The 22,380-nt window shown below is 39.0% G+C and overlaps 1 protein-coding gene across 3 annotated transcripts in view; it reads left to right on the forward strand.

Moving 5' to 3' along the window:
- Positions 1-22,380, forward strand: part of LOC120779425 (plasma membrane calcium-transporting ATPase 3) — a 273,340-nt gene that overhangs the window by 208,627 nt on the left and 42,333 nt on the right. The window contains exon 16 of one of the 3 annotated variants that reach the window (XM_040111641.1): positions 8,645-8,686. The exons of the other annotated variants lie outside the window; for them this stretch is intronic. Coding sequence (XP_039967575.1) covers positions 8,645-8,671 — 27 coding nt within the window. The 3' untranslated portion in view covers positions 8,672-8,686. Of the gene's footprint in view, positions 1-8,644; positions 8,687-22,380 lie in introns of those variants that run through there. 3 annotated transcript variants of the gene reach the window in all.

The raw sequence follows: 22,380 nt of genomic DNA on the forward strand, positions 1-22,380 counted from the left end.
TTAGACATAGAAGACACAAAGGCGAGGATGGGTTTGTGGGATTTTCAATGAATCCGAATTTAATGTATTCCGCACAGAAATACATTTGTAAAAAAAAGGATCTTTATCATTTTTTTGATTTTCCCCAGAAATATATTTGTAAGAAAGGATAAAGATCCTCTTTTTATTTTCCACATAAAAGATTTAAGGAGTTCAAAAATTATTCAAGAGCTCAAAGCATTCGCTACATCAGCTCAAACCTACCTACCCTACACCTTTGCGCAAATGATTATATGTATTATGATAGCAAATGCCTACATACACATTTGGCAATGGCAATAGCAATACGTTTGACAGTTAGTATTCTATAAATTCTATCCTGTCGAGATGCCCCGTTATGAAACGGAGCGACCGATTGACATTATTTTCATTTTTTCTATCTATAAGTATATGTGACCTGATCTACGGAAAGGGGGCTTAGGTGTTAAAAAATCAATTTTCACTTTTTAGTTGATTCGGATGGAAGATGAGATTTTTAACAGCTGTTTCCCAGAAAACTAGTTTTCGCACGTTAGCTCCCTTTTCTCTTTTCGTTGACCAGGTCACATATATAAAAGAAAGTGACGTTAGTTAATACGTTTATAACTGGAGAACGCCTGGACCGATTTCGGTGATTACCACTGTTTAGAATTGCACTAAACACTCAAATTAACCCGTATGACGTATATGCCTGCACGCTAATAAAACCACGATTCAACTTTTTAATATAAATTTATTTACTGTATTTGGTACTCTCCATGCTTAACTCAAGTTTATATAGAAAAATAATACGTAAGCGAACTGGTGAAAATAACAATTTTGTTATTGCATACGGAACCATGGTCTGACCAAAGAACAGTATAATCGCCTGATGTGCTAAGCTAAAACGCATCACCTGACAATCGTGCGTCTAGTTGTTTTTGTATACTGCACAATGGTCTGACCCAAACAACGGTAGAAATGCCGAAACGAAAATGCGTCACCTGATCATGGTGATGCCAGATCGTGTACCTGGATAATGGTGATGCCAAATTGCACAGGATAAACAATATAAATTTAGTGAACTTATTATTAATCGTTACCTTGGTGGTTGGACAGGCCTCCGCCCAAACAAGGAGAATACTTAAGAAAATTCTGGAAAATTTTCCGAAAAAAAAAATTATGAAGAAAATAAATTTTCAAATACGATTTTAAAAAGGAAATAAAAACGAACATGATTTTAAATGCTGGCGCACAACTCAAAAACGCCTGGACCAATTTTGCCAATTCTTTTTTCAAAATGTTTGTTGAGGCTCAAGGATGGTTTTTATGGCGAAAAAAATTCGAATAATTGCCGGTAAACCTCTAAAAAGAGCCCTTTTCTTTTTCCCATACAAACGAATAAATGCTGTTAGTATGGTATGTTTGGCATTGATGAAACCAATTTTTGTGTCGTTTCTGTGCCAATATTCTGCCATTCCTTCATTAGTGCCACCTTCAACTCAGCTTTTGTTGATATTGTTCGCTTCTTAACACGCCTATCTAGCTCTTCCCACAAATGTTCTATTGGGTTAAGATCGGGCGATTGAGGGGGAAGCGGTAATGTATGTTTAATGTGATGTGCCAGCCACATGCGTACATCATAAACCGTATGCTTCGGATCATTATCGTGTTGAAATGTGAATAACTCTGGCAATTTCAATTCTTCGGCACTTTTTTTTACATTTGCCTTCAGAATTTCCATATAATATTTCTTGTCCATAATGCCGTCTATGAATTCCAGCTCACCGACACCTGCATCGGACATACAACCCCACGAAATTAACCCTCCACCGCCATGTTTTACAGTAGCAGCAAGGTTCTTTTTTTGTAGTTCGGTGTTAGGCTTTCTCCACACAGTTTGCCGACCATCAGATTGAAATATATTGAACTTACTCTCATCTGAGAAGAGTACACTGTCTCAGAAGTCCCTTGGCTTGCTTATGTATTCCTTCGCATAAGCTAAACGCTTCGTTTGGTTCGCTTTTGAAATGAGAGGTTTACGTCTAGCTACGCGAGAACTGTAACTAGCTTCATGCAGAGTCCTCCGAGCCGTTATTGGATGAATATCTTTTCCCATCTTCTCTTTAACTTCCGCAGCGATTTGTGTGGATGATATTCTGGGGTTCTTTTTTACATTTCTGACTATTTGAAAACGCTCGCGGTCACTTAAAGCCTTGTGCCTGCGTGTTCGTTTTTTGCTTTGTAAAGATACAGTACCTCTAAAACGTTGAATAATACTCCGTATGGTATATCGGCTTCTGTCCATCATTTCACCAATCTCAGCGTACGATTTACCCTGATTATGCAAATAGGTATAATATCATTTTCCGTTGAGATTCGTTGATTTCACAGTTTTTGCTGCCCATTTTAATAAAATTAAAGCAGATTTAACTATAAAATAAATGCACACTGAGTTTTGAAGTTGGTAAAAACCAGTCGTAAAGTCAAGGTATCTTGCTGTGCCAATACTTTTGTTCGTCACTGTATATGTGGTGCTGTTAGATGCTGGCCGCACGCACATATTCTTCTTTGGATGGTGGATGGTGGTTACACCAAATCAAATTGATGAAATCATTTCTGCGGAAATTCTTAATCTAGAGATAGAAGCAGAATTATACGAAACCAATATGGTTCGTGTACCTTACGGACATCATAATACCACTTCGGTTTGTATGTCAAACAATAAATGTACGAAACACTATCCAGGTGCTTTTCTTTCGGAAACACAAACTAGAATGATGGATATCCAATGTATCAGCGTCGCTCACCAGATGACAATTTCAGAACATTTAGCATTCAATTTAGAGGCGTGAATATCGAAGTTAACAACACATCGAAGTCGACAACATATGGATCGTACCATATTCGCCACTGTTGTCTAATTCACATTCAAAAGTCATGTCAATGTTACGTATTGTAGTTTGGTGTAATCGATAAAATACGTGTGTAAATACGTCACCAAAGGAAGCAACATGGCGGTTACTGATCTTGAACGATATGGTCGATACGTGAACTGCAATAAAGCGCTTTGTATAATATTTACTTTTGCGATTCATGAACGTTTTCCGACTGTTGTGCGTCTCGCAGTTAATTTGGAGAATGACCAAATAGTCTATTTCAACACAGAGAATACAGTACAGACAGAGAAAACACCCCCACCAACAAAATTAACATTACGAGTTTTTTCTCAACTTTCGTCAGTGAACCGTTTGCGACAACTTGCTCTATTCGGAAATATCTTGATATTATACATACAATTCCAATTACAATTGCTGGAGCATGATAATCACTGGAATGAAGTTCGCACACTTTTCGCGATGATCAGCCATTAAATTAGCGTCAGTTATAACACAATGTATTAAAGGATTAAGAAATAAAAATTTGGCAACAGCCTAAGCATCTAATCAATATCAAAATATAAATATTTAGGTAACAACATAAACATGACTATTATATGTTCCCAAATATTTTAAGGAATTCATCATGAAATAGTTCAATTTGTACGTACATGCTTGTATGCTTTGATATAAAATACATATTTAGAAAATATACATACATATGTACATATGTATGTAAATAAATTACATATATGTATGCAGAGTCGTTTGCGCATTGTAAATATGCGAATCTGTAAGCGTACATTCCTTAACATCGGAAATAGCATAATTTTTCTCATTTAAGACTGAAAATGCTCAAATCTGCTATTTTCGTATCCCCTGATGTTAAGTGGTGAAAAACGCTCATCCAAAACAGTAAATATCCCAAAATTGAAATGTCCCTAAATTCTCGACATCGTGAACCTTCTCTATAAATATACGTTCTCTGGTAGAATACTTTCTTTTAAGAGTATTTTACTCAAATGTTATGAATTTTATAGTTCAACAGAGAAATTAAAACATTTTTGAGTAAGGACATCATAACAGTGTGATTATTATTTCATTGAAAGTGTCACATTTTTATTAATAATGCAGATGATTAAACTCACGTTTTTTTATATAAAGCGACACAACTTCGCTGATTACAGTAGTTTTTTAGTTGATACTGCTCAAGCGAAACAAACGATTCAAATAACACAAAAGTAGACCTAACCGTGATGTTTAAATGAGTTAAGCCTCCCCCACTCTATCCGGGAAAAACTGGCGCACCCTAGCACAACTCAACTCCCCTGAGAAGAACACCACACTTAACATCGGAAAACAACATGCACTAATACAACACACCTGGGGACAAATTGCATTTCACCACAGCAGATGACAACTATCTAATTAAAAAAAGGATTTGATCATCCTGCCTTTCGACACATTCGTTCATACACTGCGCCGCGTCAACATCTTGCGTCTCTAACGCGATTATCCAATGCGACATAGACCCGCGGCTCCTCGATCACCAGCATCAGCAATTCTTTCTCGGAAGTGAAGTCTCACCGCCTATTTATTTGTAATAACTAACTTTGTAAAATACAAATTAATGCTAGAAATAAACGTTAAATGATTGTACATTTTTACCAGTGTGTATTTTTACTAAAGAATCGTTAAAGTGGTTAGAACTTTTCTGTGCACATTTGGGCAGCATTTTATACATGGTCCTTCGAGCCTTACCGATAGGCACCTTCGGAGTTTTCTAAATAAGAACAAACTGAAGTTATTTAGAATAATAATATTTGTTGTAATTGTATTTACAACAAAGTGCAATGAACATAAGTGAACAAACAAAAACGAAGTGTATTTGAAAGATTATGCTACCAAGCAGTTTGAGAAAACAAAAAACACGGTGAAGTGACAAAACTAATAAATAATAATAAATGTTCAAACATAAGTAACATATACAACAGAAAGACAAAAACTAAAAAATTAGTGTGGTGACTTGACAAAAATATATGCATAATGCAATAAAGAAAACTGCGATAAAACATAAACTTACTGAAACATAATATACAAAACTTTACAAACACAAAAACATAAACCGGGCACTAAAGGGGAAAGCAATAAGCAAACGGGCGCGAATTAAACCGAAAAGAGGGAAAAACACGGACAATCGGTTGCGAGGCCTTACAACAAAACATAAATAAAAACAAAGTTAAACAAAAAATCGGGCGCGAAATCTAAAAGCGCCTAAGCAATAAAATATACACAAAAACAAAACAATCGGGCGCGAACAAAAAATAGCTACAAAATTTTAAAACAACAAAAATAGAAGGTGTACCTGGAAGCGGTTACAAAACTTAAGGAGAAAAGGTGTGGAGAAAGAGAGAGAACCAAAACGCAAAAGGCATTTGGGCAAGATATGTGCATACATGCACCCTGCAAAAAATAACATACAAAGGAATACCAAGTGAGCGTATTATATCCTTTATTTATTTAACATATGCACATATGTATGTACTTATAGGCCTAAAATTACAGTCGTACTTATTATTATAACTGTAATTAAAATCCGGTGAAGCTAGTAAAATTTAGTTATATATAAAAGCATTATAGTTGTATATAAAAGCATTGAAGCTCAAAAAACAAAAAAAAATTGAAGCAATTACTTGTGAAAAATTTCCGGCAAACCCAGAAATATATATTTATATATTCACATATAGTATCTATAAAGATTATCAGACAGCCGTTCTAATAGAAACTATGTAGAAGTGCATATTTGCTTACGTATGAACATATGTACACACAAGAGAAAATATCTTCTTTCTATTCCGTTTTCGCGTCCTCTCATTATTACGAAAGAATATAAGCATACGGCAGTGCAGGTCTGTCTATGCTATACCCTACATACATAGGGTACATTATTAAAAAATTATTAAAAAAGTAATCTTTGATTGAGAAATTAAATAAACGATTTGGGAAATTAACAATACAACAAATTGTTAAACAAAAAAAAAAACATAATATATTAAATATATAAACAAAAAGGCAGCTTAGCATAAATAAATAAGTGAACATATACATATTCGTATACACACATTTTCATTTTCTAAGTCCACATTGGCAATTATCCGGCAATACCTCTTGTTCTTTGGCAAACAAAAACAAGTAGGATTGCGTTCAAAAAGCGAATTGATCTCTCTAACGAGCTCTCAATTGCTTCCGGCAAAAGCATAATCATAAACATAGAAACAATTTGTGCATACTTAAGTAAATAGCGCATTGATCTCTTCAGCGAGCTCTCAATTGCACAATACATAAGTACCTTCATAAGCACATACATACATACAAACAAGTCCAAGTATTAGGGTGTACCTAAATACAAAATCATTGGGACATCAACGCGGTTTTTAATAGTAATTAATTCGAATATATTTTCAAACTAAAATATAAATAAATAATATTATTTTGTAGAAATGATTCATAATGACATAAATCAAAATACACCTGCAGTAGCTACGCGCTCAAAACAGGTTGTTAAATTCATTTCAGAAAGTGACAGTTTAACAAGATACTGCACTAGATTTGCCGCTTCACCGATTCACGAAAACTCGGAATCGTTATTAGAAATAAGAAGTCAAAATCTTAAAAATTTTTGGACTCGCCTCCAAGCGGCTCATGACGCCATTGTATCGGGTGATTTTTTAAGAGCTTGATAACTTTTTTAAAAAAAAAAACGCATAAAATTTGCAAAATCTCATCGGTTCTTTATTTGAAACGTTAGATTGGTTCATGACATTTACTTTTTGAAGATAATTTCATTTAAATGTTGACCGCGGCTGCGTCTTAGGTGGTCCATTCGGAAAGTCCAATTTTGGGCAACTTTTTCGAGCATTTCGGCCGGAATAGCCCGAATAAAAAAAAAAAAAAAAAAAAAAAAACCACAAATAGTAAACCTATTAAGGAAACAAAAGCAAATGCATGCCAAATATGTTTAAAATCAAAGACGTTTTTAGCATTTACAGGTATTCTGCCCTCGGGTACTCTGCAAAAAGTACTCCGCTGTACATGCAATCGCATATATCGCACATACGTGTAATACTAGGCAAAATATTCGCCTAGGGGGCCCAGTATGTTTAAATGAGTTAAGCCTCCCCCACTCTATCCGGGAAAAACTGGCGCACCCTAGCACAACTCAACTCCCCTGAGAAGAACACCACACTTAACATCGGAAAACAACATGCACTAATACAACACACCTGGGGACAAATTGCATTTCACCACAGCAGATGACAACTATCTAATTAAAAAAAGGATTTGATCATCCTGCCTTTCGACACATTCGTTCATACACTGCGCCGCGTCAACATCTTGCGTCTCTAACGCGATTATCCAATGCGACATAGACCCGCGGCTCCTCGATCACCAGCATCGGCAATTCTTTCTCGGAAGTGAAGTCTCACCGCCTATTTATTTGTAATAACTAACTTTGTAAAATACAAATTAATGCTAGAAATAAACGTTAAATGATTGTACATTTTAACCAGTGTGTATTTTTACTAAAGAATCGTTAAAGTGGTTAGAACTTTTCTGTGCACATTTGGGCAGCATTTTATACACGTGATTTTCCAGTAAAGTAAGATAGTGATGAAAATGAAATGGGTAAGTGTATTACAAATTGATATATTAAAAAAATTATTTTGAAAATTTTTGAGTTGTGACTCTTTTGTAAGAGACTTTGACTTTAAACATAAAAAGATAAAAAAAATATCCTGTGTTCGTAGCCTGTCTGTGAGCTAGTACCCCACAAATTTTTATCCAAATTGGTTCAACCGTTCTTGAGTTATACAAGTAAATATTATAACTAACACGACTTTCTTTTGTAGATGTACACACGGCCATTGAACAAATATCATATTTTTTTATTGTGTTGAAAGTGTCAAAATTAGTACCGTGATGATTCGCGAAAAGCATTAATTGTTTTTATATGAGAAAAACTGCAGCAGAGTCTCATCGAATGCTTGTCGAGGCATATGGTGATCATGCTCAATCACAAGCAACATGCAAAGGATGTTTTCAACGTTTCAGAGATAATGATTTTACCCCACTCGCTGTATTCAGCAGCCTTGGCCCCTTCCGATTAACACTTGTTTTCATCAATGGGACACGCAATGGCTGTGCAGTACTTCGATTTCTACGCAGAAGTCGAAAAATTTCTGGTTTGCTTCAAAAGACGAAAATTTCTATTTGTACTTTTTTTACCCTCCTATTTAATATTAGTATTTTATTTACCAAAACAAAACGCTCATTTTATATTGGTACTTTTATATTAATTTTTGTTAATTTCCTTAATTAAATAATTTGGATCGTGTGTTGTTGTATTTGCATGCAAAATTTCTATCCGCGTAGAAAGTACTTTGAAATTTGCTATTCAAAATAGGCAACCGCTTCTTACCAGTGAACATTCTTCTGAGGTCTGAGGATCGCTGGTGGCCAAATCCGTTTTCATTGATTTCCCATTATCAAGGATCATTGAAAACAGTTTCTAGTTTTTTGACGTTTAATACCGAAGGTCCACTGCCTTCATAGTCTTCGGTGTTCATATGGCCTGTATGTAATCTTGCCAACAACTTCAAAAAAACTGCTTGTATTATCAAAAACTTGTCTCATGCGAGTCGTCCATCCACTTCTGTTAATTACAATAACATTGTAAAGATAGCATATTATTTTAACATCTTTTATAGATAGACTTTGCGGATATTCTGGCCTAACGTTATTAGCAATGCTAACCTCTGGACCATAACCAAACAGCTACCGATCCATATCGAAATTCGACGTCGGAAGCCGATCCATTTCCGACTCTCTGCGAAAGCCTCACGACGGCATTAGCAAAACAGCGCTAGGTTGGAGTCCGCAAGGAAGCCGAAGACGCGGGAGACCAGCCAACACTTGGAGACGGGAAGTCGAAGCAGAAGCACAGAGAAGTGGTTATTCTTAGAGAACAATTAAATTTATAGCTGTAAATAAAATGAATTATAATTTGTTTATTGAGGCCCTATGTTCCACTTAGGAACTACGGGAAAATATATATATATAGATCGAATCAACATAGGTTTATATTAAGATGTCGAAACTGTCAAAATAATGGCACTTTAAAAATGAGCCGAAACCGAAAACAAACAAAATTCTCTGGTGATATTATAAGAGGTCTATTCGAAAGAGTGGGATAAAACCAACTTATTCGTTTAACTTGGTACAAATTGGTACAATTGTCTGTAACTGCTATGCCAATGAGAGCGAAGCCAGCAGTGGTTGTACAGTTTTTGTGAAAAAACAGTATACAGTATGCTAATCAGAACAGGCGAATTCGTAATTGCGGGACGATATGAGTCGAGGTTTTGGCAAAAAATTGCGGTACGTAATATTCTTATGTGTGTGTTTGGCAAAATCAGCTTGCTAGTTTGAAAGTTCGACCAAACGAAACGAATCTGCTGCTGGAGAAAATAGTTCGAGCTGCAGAACTTAATCGAGGATGTACAATCTTTTATAAAAGTGTACAGCTGCTGGCGTTCACCAATGATATCGATATCATTGGCCTCAACAACCGCGCCGTTAGTTCTGCTTTCTCCAGACTGGACAAGGAAGCAATGCAAATGGGTCTGGCAGTGAACGAGGGCAAGGCGAAATATCTCCTGTCATCAAATAAACAGTCGTCGCACTCGCGACTTGGCTCTCACGTCACTGTTGACAGTCACAACTCTGAAGTCGTAAATAATTTCGTCTATCTTGGAATCAGCATAAACATCACCAACAATGTCAGCCTAGAAATCCAACGCAGGATAACTCTTGCCAACAGGTGCTACTTCGGACTGAGTAGGCAATTGAGAAGCAAAGTCCTACCTCGACGAACAAAAACCAAACTCTATAAATCACTCATAATTCCCGTCCTGCTATATGGTGCAGAGGCCTGGACGATGACAACAACTGATGAGTCGACGTTGCGAGTTTTCGAGAGAAAAGTTCTGCGAAATATTTATGGTCATTTGCGCGTTGGCCACGGCGAATATCGCATTCGATGGAAAGATGAACTGTACGAGATATACGACGACATTGACATAGTTCAGCGAATTAAAAGACAGCGGCTACGCTGGCTAGGTCATGTTGTCCTACGCTACGATTGCGTAGTTGTGGATTCTTCACAACTGGGTATATGTGTAGCTGTAGAAAGGGAGTTCGGTAGGATGATTGTCGGTAGTATATATTGTAAATATAGCGAGCCCCTAGTGCCCTACCTGGGCTACATGGATAAGCTGCTACTACTTGCGAGTAGCAGCCCATGGATGTGGTTTAGTAGGGTATCCCGGCATTCGTCTGGATACCAAAGCCACAGTCGGGGCGATGCATTAAGCGAATGGGTGGTGGCTAAAAGCCTCCACATTTTGAATGAGCCGAGCGAATGGTATACGTTCGATGGGCCTGGGGGCGTGAGTGACATTGACGTGACGCTTATGAAAGAGGCAGCGAGTAGGGCTTTCAGCGTTAGATGGGAGGTTAAGGGAGGGTGGGGATCGAGTGACCATAATTTCATTCATATTATGGTTACCCCTCAATCTCCCTTGCCTTATGAGGGTCCATTGCGGCGATGGCGTACCGCTGATACTGACTGGAACCAATATGGACTCTCGGTTAGGGAAGCGGTATCCGGTATACCGCTTAGTGAGTTTGAGGAGTTGGGGGTGGACGAGCAAATTGCTCGTCTATATGGGGTAGTCTAGGGGTTAAATGATAGGGTATTTAGGAGGTATGAAAGTCATAAGATTAGTAAGATAAATGGTAGACGGGTGAGTTAACCTTGAAGAGGAGGACTGTCAGGCGATTGAATCGAAAGTTTCAACGCACCCGACGGTCCAATTCTGATAGGCTGTCTCAGCTTAGGTACGAATTTAGTTGCGTGGATAGGGAATATAAAGAGATGTTGGTGAAAATCAAGGAAGAGGAGTGGAGGAGCTTTGTTAGGGAAAATAGGAACGACCCCTGGGGTCAGGTCTATAGGATCTTCCGGGGTCCTAGGAGGGAGGATGTCACCTCTCTTCACGTTGGTGACACTGTTAGGTTCTGTTGGGTGCGTTCTTTCCTAGGTCGGAGGTGCAGGTACCTCAAGCACAAGAGGTACCTGTCCCCCCATTAGATGATGGGGAGTTGGGGTACGCCTTTGGCCTGGTTAGGACTAAACGGTCCCCAGGTTTTGATGGTTTGAACGGAGAGATGTGTAAAAGTGGAATACCTGGAGGCCATTTATAATAAGTGAGTCTGGGAGAGATACTTTCCACGCGAGTGAAAAGTTCTACTGTTGTTCCTCTCTTGAAGTCCCCTGATAAGGTCAGGAGCGATCCTCGATCTTATCGGGGCATCAGTCTCCTACCAGTACTTGGAAAAGTGGTGGAAAGAGTCATGGCTTCAGGAGCTAACGCGGGGTATGTGGTCGGATAGGCAGTTTGGGTTCGGGAAAGGACGCAGTATAGAGGGTGCGTGGTTTTATGTTCAGAATGTCGTTAGGGAGAATGTCAACAAGTATGTCCTTGACTTCAAGGGGGCTTTTGACTACCTAAGCTGGGATCGAGTGGTGCAACGGCTTGAGGAGCTTGGCTGTCCGGAAATTACTCTTTGGCGGAGTTATTTTTCAGACAGAAAGGCCTCTCTTGTCGGCATGAATGGGGGTGTGGAGATAGAAGTGTTTTGTGGCTGTCCGCAGGGTTCCATCTGTGGTCCATATATTTGGAACCTTATGATGAACACTCTGCTTGGCCAGCTCGAGCCACTCTGTAAGTGTTGTGCGTATGCGGACGACCTTCTTCTTATGGTTGAAGGTCGCTCGAGGTCTGAGTTAGAGCGGGCGAGAAGAGATCTCTTAGAGATCGTTAATTCTTGGGGTTAGGTGTGGGGGTGGACATATCGAGGGAAAAAACGGTGACAATGGTGCTTAAGGGCAGATTGTCACCGGTTCGTTCACTGATTGTGCGTGTGAATGGGGTCAGCATCAGGTATCTGACGCATGTTAAATATCTGGGACTGACCATGAGTGAAAGGATGTGTTTTACTCCACACTTGACGAATGTGAAGAAGCGACTGCAGGCAACTGTAGGCAAAATACGACGGATTTTGAGGAGCGATTGGGGTCTCGGTCGTTGTGCTGTCCGCACCATATATCGTGGCTTGTTTGTGGCCTGTACCACTTATGGAGCCCCTGTATGGTGGGAGGCAGCCACGACTGTCTGGGAGTCTCAAAAACTCCGCTCAATCCAGCGTTGCATGATGCTTGCTTGTTGGCCTGTAAGTCGCACCGTCTCAACGGATGCGATGCAGGTTTTGTTAGGTGCACCCCCTCTTGCCCTGATTGTCGTACAGGGTGCTGTTGCATTCAGGTTAAGAAGGGGCTTGAGTGTGTCATTGCTGCGGAATGACTGGATTTCCGACGATGATGTGGAGAGGGAGGGATATCTAGGGAGCAAGAGGCTTCTAAATGATAGAGTTAGGAGTAGGTGGCAAAAACGTTGGGACAATAGTCCTAACGGCCGAGTGACGTACGAGTACATTCGGGACGTGGGGTTCGTTGAGGATAACCCAGACTTCAGATTTTGTCTGAGTCTGGGTTTCCTGCTTACGGGGCATTCCTCTGAATGCATTTTTGCACCAGAGGCACCTTTCGGATGCGTAGGGGTGTTTTTGTGGGGCGGGGTCAAAAAATTGATCGCATTTAATTGTGGAGTGCCCAATGTACTCGGACATTAGGGATCTGGGTGGTATGGGGATTAGCTGAACTGATGGACGATTAGATTTTAGTGGTGTGATCTCCTCTAGTCGGAATACCGAACAGTTAGGGTCGTTTTCGCGTGAATTATTTAGGCGGTGAAGGCGGTTAGCTAGAATTAGGGTTTAGTTTTTGTTTGATTGGTGTGTGTATGTGATGTATGTATGGGGCTCAACCCCTGGCCACCAGTCCAGAGCCGTATGGAAGCGCAACTGGTAGTAGTTTCGGCTACGAGGTCTGACCGGAGACTTAATTCTGGTACCACGGGAGCTTTTGGAGGTAACTCCAATCTGCTCATGCGGAGTGGCCCCTCGGGGAGTATCGTGGTGGTTGTGGTTAAAACCCAAATGCGGGAATAACTGACTTTCTCAGTTGAATATGGAGTTGCATTGCAACCGGGTGCCGGACCCAAAGCACGGCAGAGGGTTTAGATGTGCCTCGAACCCTACCAAGGTGGTTAGTGTGTCCATTCCACACCGCCAATTGGTACTGAAAATGCTTAGCATTCTCAGGGCGCTGATCAAAGCATTGATTTGATCCGCTGTGCTTTTGACCGCCGTGGAGTAAGGCTGTCATCAGCAGGTGCCAACGTAAAACACACCGGACGTTGTCTACAGTGACGAGGGAGTCACGTCGCGAGTGCGACGACTGCTTGTTTGATGCCCTCGTTTACAACCAGACCCATTTGATTTGCTTCTTTATCCATTCTGGAGAAAACAGAACTAACGGCGCGGTTGTTGAGGCCAATGATATCGATATCATTGGTGAACGCCAGCAGCTGTACACTTTTATCGAAGATTGTACCTTCACTACTTAGTTCTGCAGCTCGAATTATTTGCTACAGCAGCAGATTCAAGAAGTCGCACGATAAGGAATGGCCTTGTCTGAAACCTCGTTTGGTCTCGAACGGTTCGGAGAGGTGCATTCCGATCCTGATGGAGCATTTGGAATTGCTCAATGTCTGTTTACACAGCCGTATTGGTTTTGCGGGGATACCAAATTCAGACATCGCGGCATAGAGGCAGCTCCTTTTCATAGTGTCAAAAGCAGATTTAAAATCGACGAAGAGGTGGTTCGTGTCGATCTTCTTTTCACGGGTCTTTTCCAGGATTTGGGGTATTGTGAATATCTGGTCGGTTGTTGATTTTTCAGACCTAAGGCCACACTGATGGGTCTAATCAGTTTGTTTAGGTGGGTTTTAATACGCTCAATAGAACCTTATATGCGTTGTTGAGGAGGCTTATTCCAAGGTTGTTGACACAGATTGTGAGGAAGGGACAGAGCACACTTCGGCCGGAAGTCCATCAGCGCCCACCGCTTTTTTGTTCTTCAGACGGGTAATTATTGTTCGAACTTCCTCATGGTGGGCAATGGAACGTCTGCTCCATTGTCCATTCAACAAACTAGAGAAGTGTTCCCTCCTCCTTTAGTTTGCCCTGGCCATCAGTCACTATAAAAACTATATTTCTGGCCCCCCGAAGTCGATCAGTCTCAACCCATTTGGGGATATTTCACTATTTAAAAAGCTCGTGTTAAAATTTGAGACTAATCGGTTTAGCCGTTTTCGGGTAATGTTGGTCACCAACCTTAAAACACCATTTTGAGAAACTTCGAAAATTTATTCTTTAGTCCAAGAGGCAATTAATGCAATACGATGCAGTTTTACTGCATCAAATTTTGTAAGGGATTAATGTTTTGACTTTCAGTGGAAAATTCAGTATACAGGGTTTGTCCGGAAAGTAACAGGACTGAGTCGATTTAAAAAGTTTGTTGAACCTAGCGTTAAATTTTTTAAAAACTGTCAAATGGGCTCCTCCTGCGTTGATGCAGTGCGATTTCCAAGCATTGAAGCAGTCACGGAAAGCAGTCTCCAGAATAATGTTGAGAGCCGAGTAGCATGCTGCTTGGAGCCCCTCTGTCGTCTCAAAATGTTTGTCTTTCATCTTCATACTCAAAGATCAATGGCAATTAAACGAATACTTAGTCGACGGATGGAGTCATGTGTAGAAGTTCACGCAAGTGAGGAAAGTTCTCTTATCGCCATTCACTTGGGAATGGCCAGAAACGATTCTTTTGCATATGGCTCAAGCAGCTCACGAGTTCCGTGTCCTGGACCAAGTATCCTCTGGGTAGCCTAAGAACATCCGCTTGAAATCGAGCAAAATTGAGAAGGCGAAACATCCCATCCACAGGGTTGTGCGCAGGTTGTGAAGAACAAAAAATACTACCAAAGAAAAATTTTAAACAGCCTCGGATGAGAAACCCTTCTTTTAATGACGACTATGGCAAACAAATTAAAGATTACGATTTGAGGGCATGCACCTGGAATCTCCTGTCCCTTAATTGGGAAGGTGCCGCTGCCTAGCTGGTTGATGTCCTCGTGAAAATAAAGGCTTACATCACCGTCGTCCAAAAAATGCGATGGACGGGACAAGGACTGAGACAAGTAGGTCCTTGTGACATTTACTACAGTGGCCACATAAAGGAGCGCAAATTTGTGTGGGATTCGTGGCAGGAGAGAGACTCCGGTGAATGAATGTCTTGACACAATCCGCATCAAAGCGAAGTTCTTCAACATATCACTGATTTGCGCCCACGCCCCGACGGAAGAGAAGGACGATGTGACCAAAAATTCCTTCTCTGAGCGCTTGGAGCGCACCTACGAGAGTTGCCCCGCCGTGATGTCAAAATCGTGCTTGGGTTTTTTAACGCCAGGGTATTGCCTACCCGTGCTTGGGTATCTTTGGCACTACGGTCGGTAAATGCAGCCTTGGGGAAATATCCCCAAATGGGTTGAGGCTGATCGAGTTCGCCGGGGCCCGAAATATGGTTATCTGTAGTAATAGATTCCAACATAGAAAAATTCATCAAGCAACATGGCTGTCTTCGGATCGAAACATCACCAACCACATTGATCAGGTTGTGATAGATGGAAGACACGTCTCCAGTGTTTTAGGTGAGGGTACGCTCCGAGGTCCTAACATCGACTCGGACCACTATCTTGTTGCAGCCAAGATTCGCGCCCTCCTCTGTGCAGCAAAAAACGCACGTCAACAAACACAAGAAAGATTCGTCGTCGTGAACTGCAATCTCTGCTCTCTGAGAGCACTTGTCAACAACTCCGTATAAGGGAACTGTGTGGCGACATTTCAAGCTCCTTACGTACAGCTGCAACCAAAGCTTCGGAAAATACAAAAGAACAGCTTGTACGATGAGGAGTGCCGTGTTGCAGCGGAGAAAGCAGACTGCCTACCTCGCAACGTTGCAATCAACCACAACATGTGCGGGATGGGATATACCGAGAGTTGAAGAGGGAAACGAGACGCATTTGCAGAGAGAAAAAGAGAGCAGCCAAAATGTGTGAGTATGAAGAGTTGGACAAGCTGGCCGACAGAGGTTGTTCAAATATCATTGAACATGCTTACTTATTTAGTATCAGCAAAGCCGAAATACTATTAAAAATAAATATCTATTTTCAAATATATTGAACATATGTACATATAGTATGTACCAGAGAGCTGCAACGAATGTGATAAAATCAGAACAAACAGTCGTGCCAAAAACACAATCAAATCAATTCAGTTCAGCATAGACAACATTGTTAATCAATTCGAGTAGCCGCCAGCGTCAACTGACCTGATGCAACACGAACAATCTGTTCTTCGGCAATCACGATCGTGTAAGCGGTATGGCTGGCTTCGGTTGCAATCGATCATGTCAGTTCAAAGCGTTGCGACGATTGTTTGAATTGATGTGAAACTTTGGGTAAACTATAAGTAAATCTACGAGTAAGTCTATGTATGGGTAAATCTATGAATACAGCAAACAACAACAATTTTCTGCTGGACTGATTTGAATCATGTGTGGCAAAAAATGTTTCAGCTTTGAAAATGTGCGCATGTTACAAATTTTCGTTGCGTAAACAATGGAAATTCCGTCGAGTACGTACATACATATGTACTATGTATATGCATACATTTCTTGTATGTAAATTAACGACTTATTAGTTACAAAGTCGCAAAAAAATATTTTTTGTGGTCAAATTGACCTTTATTGTTTAAAATCCAAATAACAACTAAACTTAATTTACAATTAACATATTCTTAATATTGCCTAAATCTACTTGCGTTAGCACTTTTGTTTAACGTACGCTTATGCGGCGCATAGCGGATGTTGTTCCCAATTGTTTGTTTCTGCTGACTTGCGGCGCATGGCGGATGTTGTTCCCACTTGTTTGTTTCTGCTGACTTGTGGCGCATGGCGGATGTTGACGTCGGCAGTTATTGGTTTGTTTGTAACATTTCTGGTGTTAACTCCTCTACCCGTAAAAACAAACGTCCCCGTTTGTTCTACTGGGTTACTGCATTTGGCTTACTAGCGTTATTGACTCTGTTAACTGTGGTGTTTCGGATGTTGTGAACTCTTTAGGGTCATTCACGTTTACGTTTACGTTATAACTTGACCGTTCTACCAGTTTGCTTTTCAAAAGTTCCCTTAGAACTAATGCGATGACTATTACCGCTACGAATATCAGACTGATGATTGAAAGAGATAAATTCGTGATTAAAGCTGCTCTGTGGGTTATATGTAGTGCTTTTAGGTGTTTGGTGTTGTTCATGTGGAGCTCTTTCAACATTTCCAAACTTAGGATTTCTTCTTCCCTATTTGAAGGGAGATTTGGTTGCAGGATTGCAGGTAGTGGTTTGGTGCTTAACGTTTCGCTAAAGGTATATTTTTGTTCGTCAATGCTAACTGTAGAATTGTGATATTGTACTGCGTACGATCCAATAAGATTTATCTTTTGGTTGTCGATCTCTATTGTGCCATTGTACTGATTTAGTAGTATGATGCCAGGTGAGATATTCTCTACTGATGGGATGTGCTGATTGTTTATTATAGTGCATTCCGCTGGTTCGCTTCGAAGTAGTCGAGGGACGCAAGTAGTGTTACTTATATCTATTAAATTCCTACGGTTACAAATTCTTATATTATTATGTTCCTTACATTTATTCTTAACGCCAAAAACTTTGTCATTATTACAAGTAACTATATCCTCATAGGGATTTTATTAATATTTTTCCTTATTTTTATTGGTTTTATCAAAATTGAGTCGCAAATATCCTCATTTGTTACGGGTATTCCGACTATATAAAGTAACATTGTATTGTTTGAGGCGACTTTTATATTCGTTAGCTCTAGTGAGTCTTCCATATTATTTAATGTAAAATTATTATTTTCAAATACAGATTTTATTAATCTAAGTTCATCATTTGACAAAATGTATGAATTTACGATGCCGGCCTTTGCCCAATGCGTTGCGTAATCTATATTAATTATTTCCTCTTTAATAATTTTTAATTTATATTTTATTTCAAGAGGCAAATGGTGTTGTATTTCTTCGTTCGTTTGTAAAGATTTTATTATTTTATTTGATATTGTGGTGATATTGTTAATTCTGTCAAAAATTACTTTGTTAATTATTACTTGTTTATTGTTATTTTCTATTATATTGTTAAGTTGATTTTCTAGAATTACTAGGTCGTCGTGGTCGGGATTTCCAGCGATCCATTTCCAGACTGTCCCTAGTGCATCTATTGATTTTTTAAATCTCCTTGGTTTAAGTCTGTTTAAATGAGTCTGTGTCAAGTTTAGTTCGTTAATGAGAATAGGAAGGAGGGGATTTTCTTCAGTGATCTTTATCTTAATGATGCTGCTTATTTCATTCAATGTTTTCTGGCATGCATCCAGGTCGATTTTATGTATTAATCTGTACGTTCCTGTTTGAATTTTGGTTAGTCCTGTATTAAATGTTGCTAACTGCGAGTTGGTGTATTCTATTATTTGGAAGTCTGCGTACACCAGATTTACGAAAAATCTGTAAGAGGAAGAAAAAGGAAAAAAAAGAAGGGGTAATATAACTAGGTTTTAATGTTGCTTTTGTGTACCGTTCGTCCTTTCTCCGTGATTACTACACTGGATTTATCCTCTTTCACAACTTCTTTTTTATATCTAGCTGTGAGCTTAGATCCTAATCGTTTGTTTATTCTAACATATGTTATTTCCCCAGGAGAGTAGGTTTTCGTTGGCTTTCGTGTTTTATTGTGAAATTCTAAATCTTTTGCTTGTTTTTTCTGAAGAGTTATGATATTTTCTTGTCTTGCTTTCTCGTATTGCTCTGGGTCTATTGAAATGCGTCTACCAAAAATGTTTCTATTGGTCGTTTCCCCTGTAGCAGAGTGTATGGAGTAGTTATACTCGTATGTGCAACGGTCAAGGAGTTCCTGAAAGGAGCGATGGGTATGTTCAGTTTGAAGACAACGCATAATTTCAGATAGGGTAGAATGAAATCTTTCTACCTGTCCGTTAACTTTGCTCGCGTAAGGGGGTGTTTTAAAAATTCTAATACCAAGTTGATCTTCGACCATAAATTGTATTGAAGATGAATTTAGAGATTTCTCGTTGTCTATGACTATTGTTTTGGGTACACCGAAAGCGAAAAGTATTTGTCGCAATGGTTCCCTGATATCTTCTATTGCCTTTGATTCTATTATCCTAACTTGGGCATATTTCGAGAATTTATCCACTGCAGTGAGTACCAGTTTTTTTTCTGTATTGAATATATCTATATGGACTATTTCACCAGGATATTCGGGAATTAGGGTTTCGTGTAGTTGTGGTTTATTAGGATGGCGGTCGTATTTGTTCTCTTTACAAATTTTGCATTGCTTTATTATATTTGCTATTTTTGCTCTCATCTTAGGAAAGTACAACTTTTGTATGAGTTGTTTTTTATTTTCTTCCCTATTTCTGTGCGCTCGTTTGTGTTCTTTCAGTATCTCTTCAGTTTGTGTGTCCTCGTTTGGTATGTCTTCTACCTTTGTTTGGGTATATCGGATTTTATAATTACAGAAATGGAGTGGGTATATTTCTTGTATTTTTCCAATTATTTCTTCGGAAGTAAATATGCCATTTATCACCGAAGGGTTTAAGTAACGTTTAAGAAGTGAAATTAGGTTTTCTGAGGAAAATGTTTGTTTAATTATTACATGTCTATGGTATGTAGGAAATGGTATTTTAAATAGGTAACTATCTTCGTCTCCTAAAGAGATCCAAAGTTGGTTTTTGAAAACATTTATGGGTACTTCTACAGCTGGAATTAGATTGTGAGATGAACTGTCATCTGAATGTGTGGCAACTGATAACCAATTTATTTCGAAAGGTCTGGATAGTGTATCTGCTACCACATTGGATTTTCCGGGTTTATATTTAATTTCATAATTATATTCCTCGAGTATTGCTTTCCAGCGCTTTAACTTTGAATTGTTATTTTTGTTGCTCAGAGCGTACGTGAGAGGTTGATGATCCGTATGGATTACTACTTTTGCCGTGCCATACAGATAATTTCTAAAGGAATTTAGTGCCCAAATTATGGCAAGCATTTCCTTTTCGTTTACTGCATAATTCTCCTCGGTTTTGCTCAATGTCCTTGAAATGAATGTTATAGGTTTACCATTTTGTTCCAAAACAGCGCCTATTGCGTATTTGGAAGCGTCTGTAGTTAGTTCAAATTCTTTTTTGTAGTCAGGGTATTGTAAAATGACGTCTTTTGAAGTCAAAGCAGCCTTGATTTTATTAAACGCTGCCTTAGCTTCGTCATTCAGATGTATGTGAGTTTTTTTTGAGATATTTTTTGACATCCTGCCTTCTTCGCCTCGAAGTAAGGATGTGAGTGGCTTTGCGAGCTTGGCATAATCCCTGATAAATCTTCTATAATATCCGGATAAGCCTAGGAAAGATCGCAAGTCTTTGAGAGTAAGAGGGTAAGGAAAATTTACTATTGATTGTACTTTTGATGGGTTTGTAGAAATTCCATCCGAGGAAACTACAAATCCTAGGAACTCGACCTGTTTTTTGAAAAATTCGCATTTATCGATTTGTACTTTCATGTTAGCATTATTTAAAGTATCGAAAATTGTGTCTATGTTTTGGGAATGTGTTTCTTCGTCTTTGCTAAATATTATTATGTCGTCTATATATACATAACATATTTTGCCTATGTGTTGTCGTAGAATATCGTCTAACGTCCTTTGGAAAATGGCAGGGGCGTTCTTCAAGCCAAAGGGAAGTCTGGTGAACTCATATTTTCCGTTGTTCACTGAAAAAGCTGTCTTTTCCACGTCAGATTCCTTAAGAGGAATTTGATGGAAGCCACTTTTTAAATCGATTACTGAAAATACTCGGTTTTCTCCTAGTTGGGACAGTACCTCATTTATCTCTGGTATCGGGTACCTGTCTGCAATTGTAACCGTATTCAGTTTTCTGTAGTCGATTACCAGTCTGAATTTTTTTTCACCTGATGCGTCGTCTTTCTTCGGGACGACCCATACTGGGGAATTGTATGGTGATCGTGATTGTCTGATGATGCCGTCTTCTAATAATTTATTTATTTGTTTCTCTACTTCCTGTTTAAGACTAATAGGATATGGATATGATTTGGAATAAATGGGTGTATCTGAATTTGTACGTATATCGGCTACTACCTTTGTTGTATACGTCAATTTCTCATTCGGGTCTGAAAATAAATTCCGGTGTTTCTGTACAAGTCGTATAATTTCGATTCTTTCTAATTCATTCATATGTTCGTCACGTATTTGTATTGAGTTTACATCCTGTGCTGTGTATTGTTGGAGTTGGATTTTATGTTTGTTTGCTACGACCATAAAATTATCTTTAGTGTGGATAACTGCTGAAAGTTGTTTTAAACTATCGTTTCCTAGTATGGCATGAAAAGTGGTGAGAGTTGGTAGTAGGAAAAATTTTAAATTGCATTCTTTGATATTGAAAAGATTTAGAAGTGCGTGGTGCGTAATTTTTATCTTACCACCTACGGAATTTGCATAAAAAGGGTTATCATTTTCTTTGGGATTTTTAACTAAACTTGATTGAATATAGTTCTTGTTGGAACCACTATCAACCAATATTTTTAAGATTTGTCCGCTCTTCGTTTTGCATCTGAAATATGGCAACGAAGAGCTGTTTAATCTAAAAAATGTACGTCTGTCAGGTCTAAAGAGTGTTCGTTTCCATCGTCCTGTGTTGAGTTATGGTCGTGATTATATTCGTTGTCCTGATAGTCGTAATTGTACTGATTATCTTGGTAATTCTGTTCATTATATGGATCTGGGGTTGAATTCAAGTGAAAGTTTCTTTGCACTTTTGGTTGAATTTCATTTTTATTGGATGCACTTACAGGTCGCTTACCAATAATTTTAGGGTTTGGCCTGTTTGCATAATTAATCGCGTTTGTCCTCAGGCTCACGTCTACGTCCATGGGTTGAGGTGGTTTAGGAGGTCTTGGTGGAGTATGGGTTTGTTGGTAATATTGCTGGTTAAATTGATTTGGGTTCTGGTTTATAGAATTCTGAATATTAGGTGGGTAATAATTTTGTTGTGCGCGTTGATAGTTGTATGGGTTAGGATTTGTCAAAGGTTGCGGTAGATAAGCTAGTTCAGGATGGAATTTTGTCTGTGAAACTTGTTGGTTTTGTGGTTGGGAGTATCTTGGTTGGGCAAAATGTTGTCGTGAATTTTGTTGGGTTAAGCCCTGTTGTCGAGATGTTGACGGCGCGTTAAAAAATTGATTATTTACGTGGTAGGCTCTAAAATTCTGGT

The sequence above is a fragment of the Bactrocera tryoni genome, unplaced genomic scaffold (genome assembly GCF_016617805.1).
Source record: "Bactrocera tryoni isolate S06 unplaced genomic scaffold, CSIRO_BtryS06_freeze2 scaffold_11, whole genome shotgun sequence".
In the NCBI taxonomy this organism is placed as follows: domain Eukaryota; kingdom Metazoa; phylum Arthropoda; class Insecta; order Diptera; family Tephritidae; genus Bactrocera; species Bactrocera tryoni.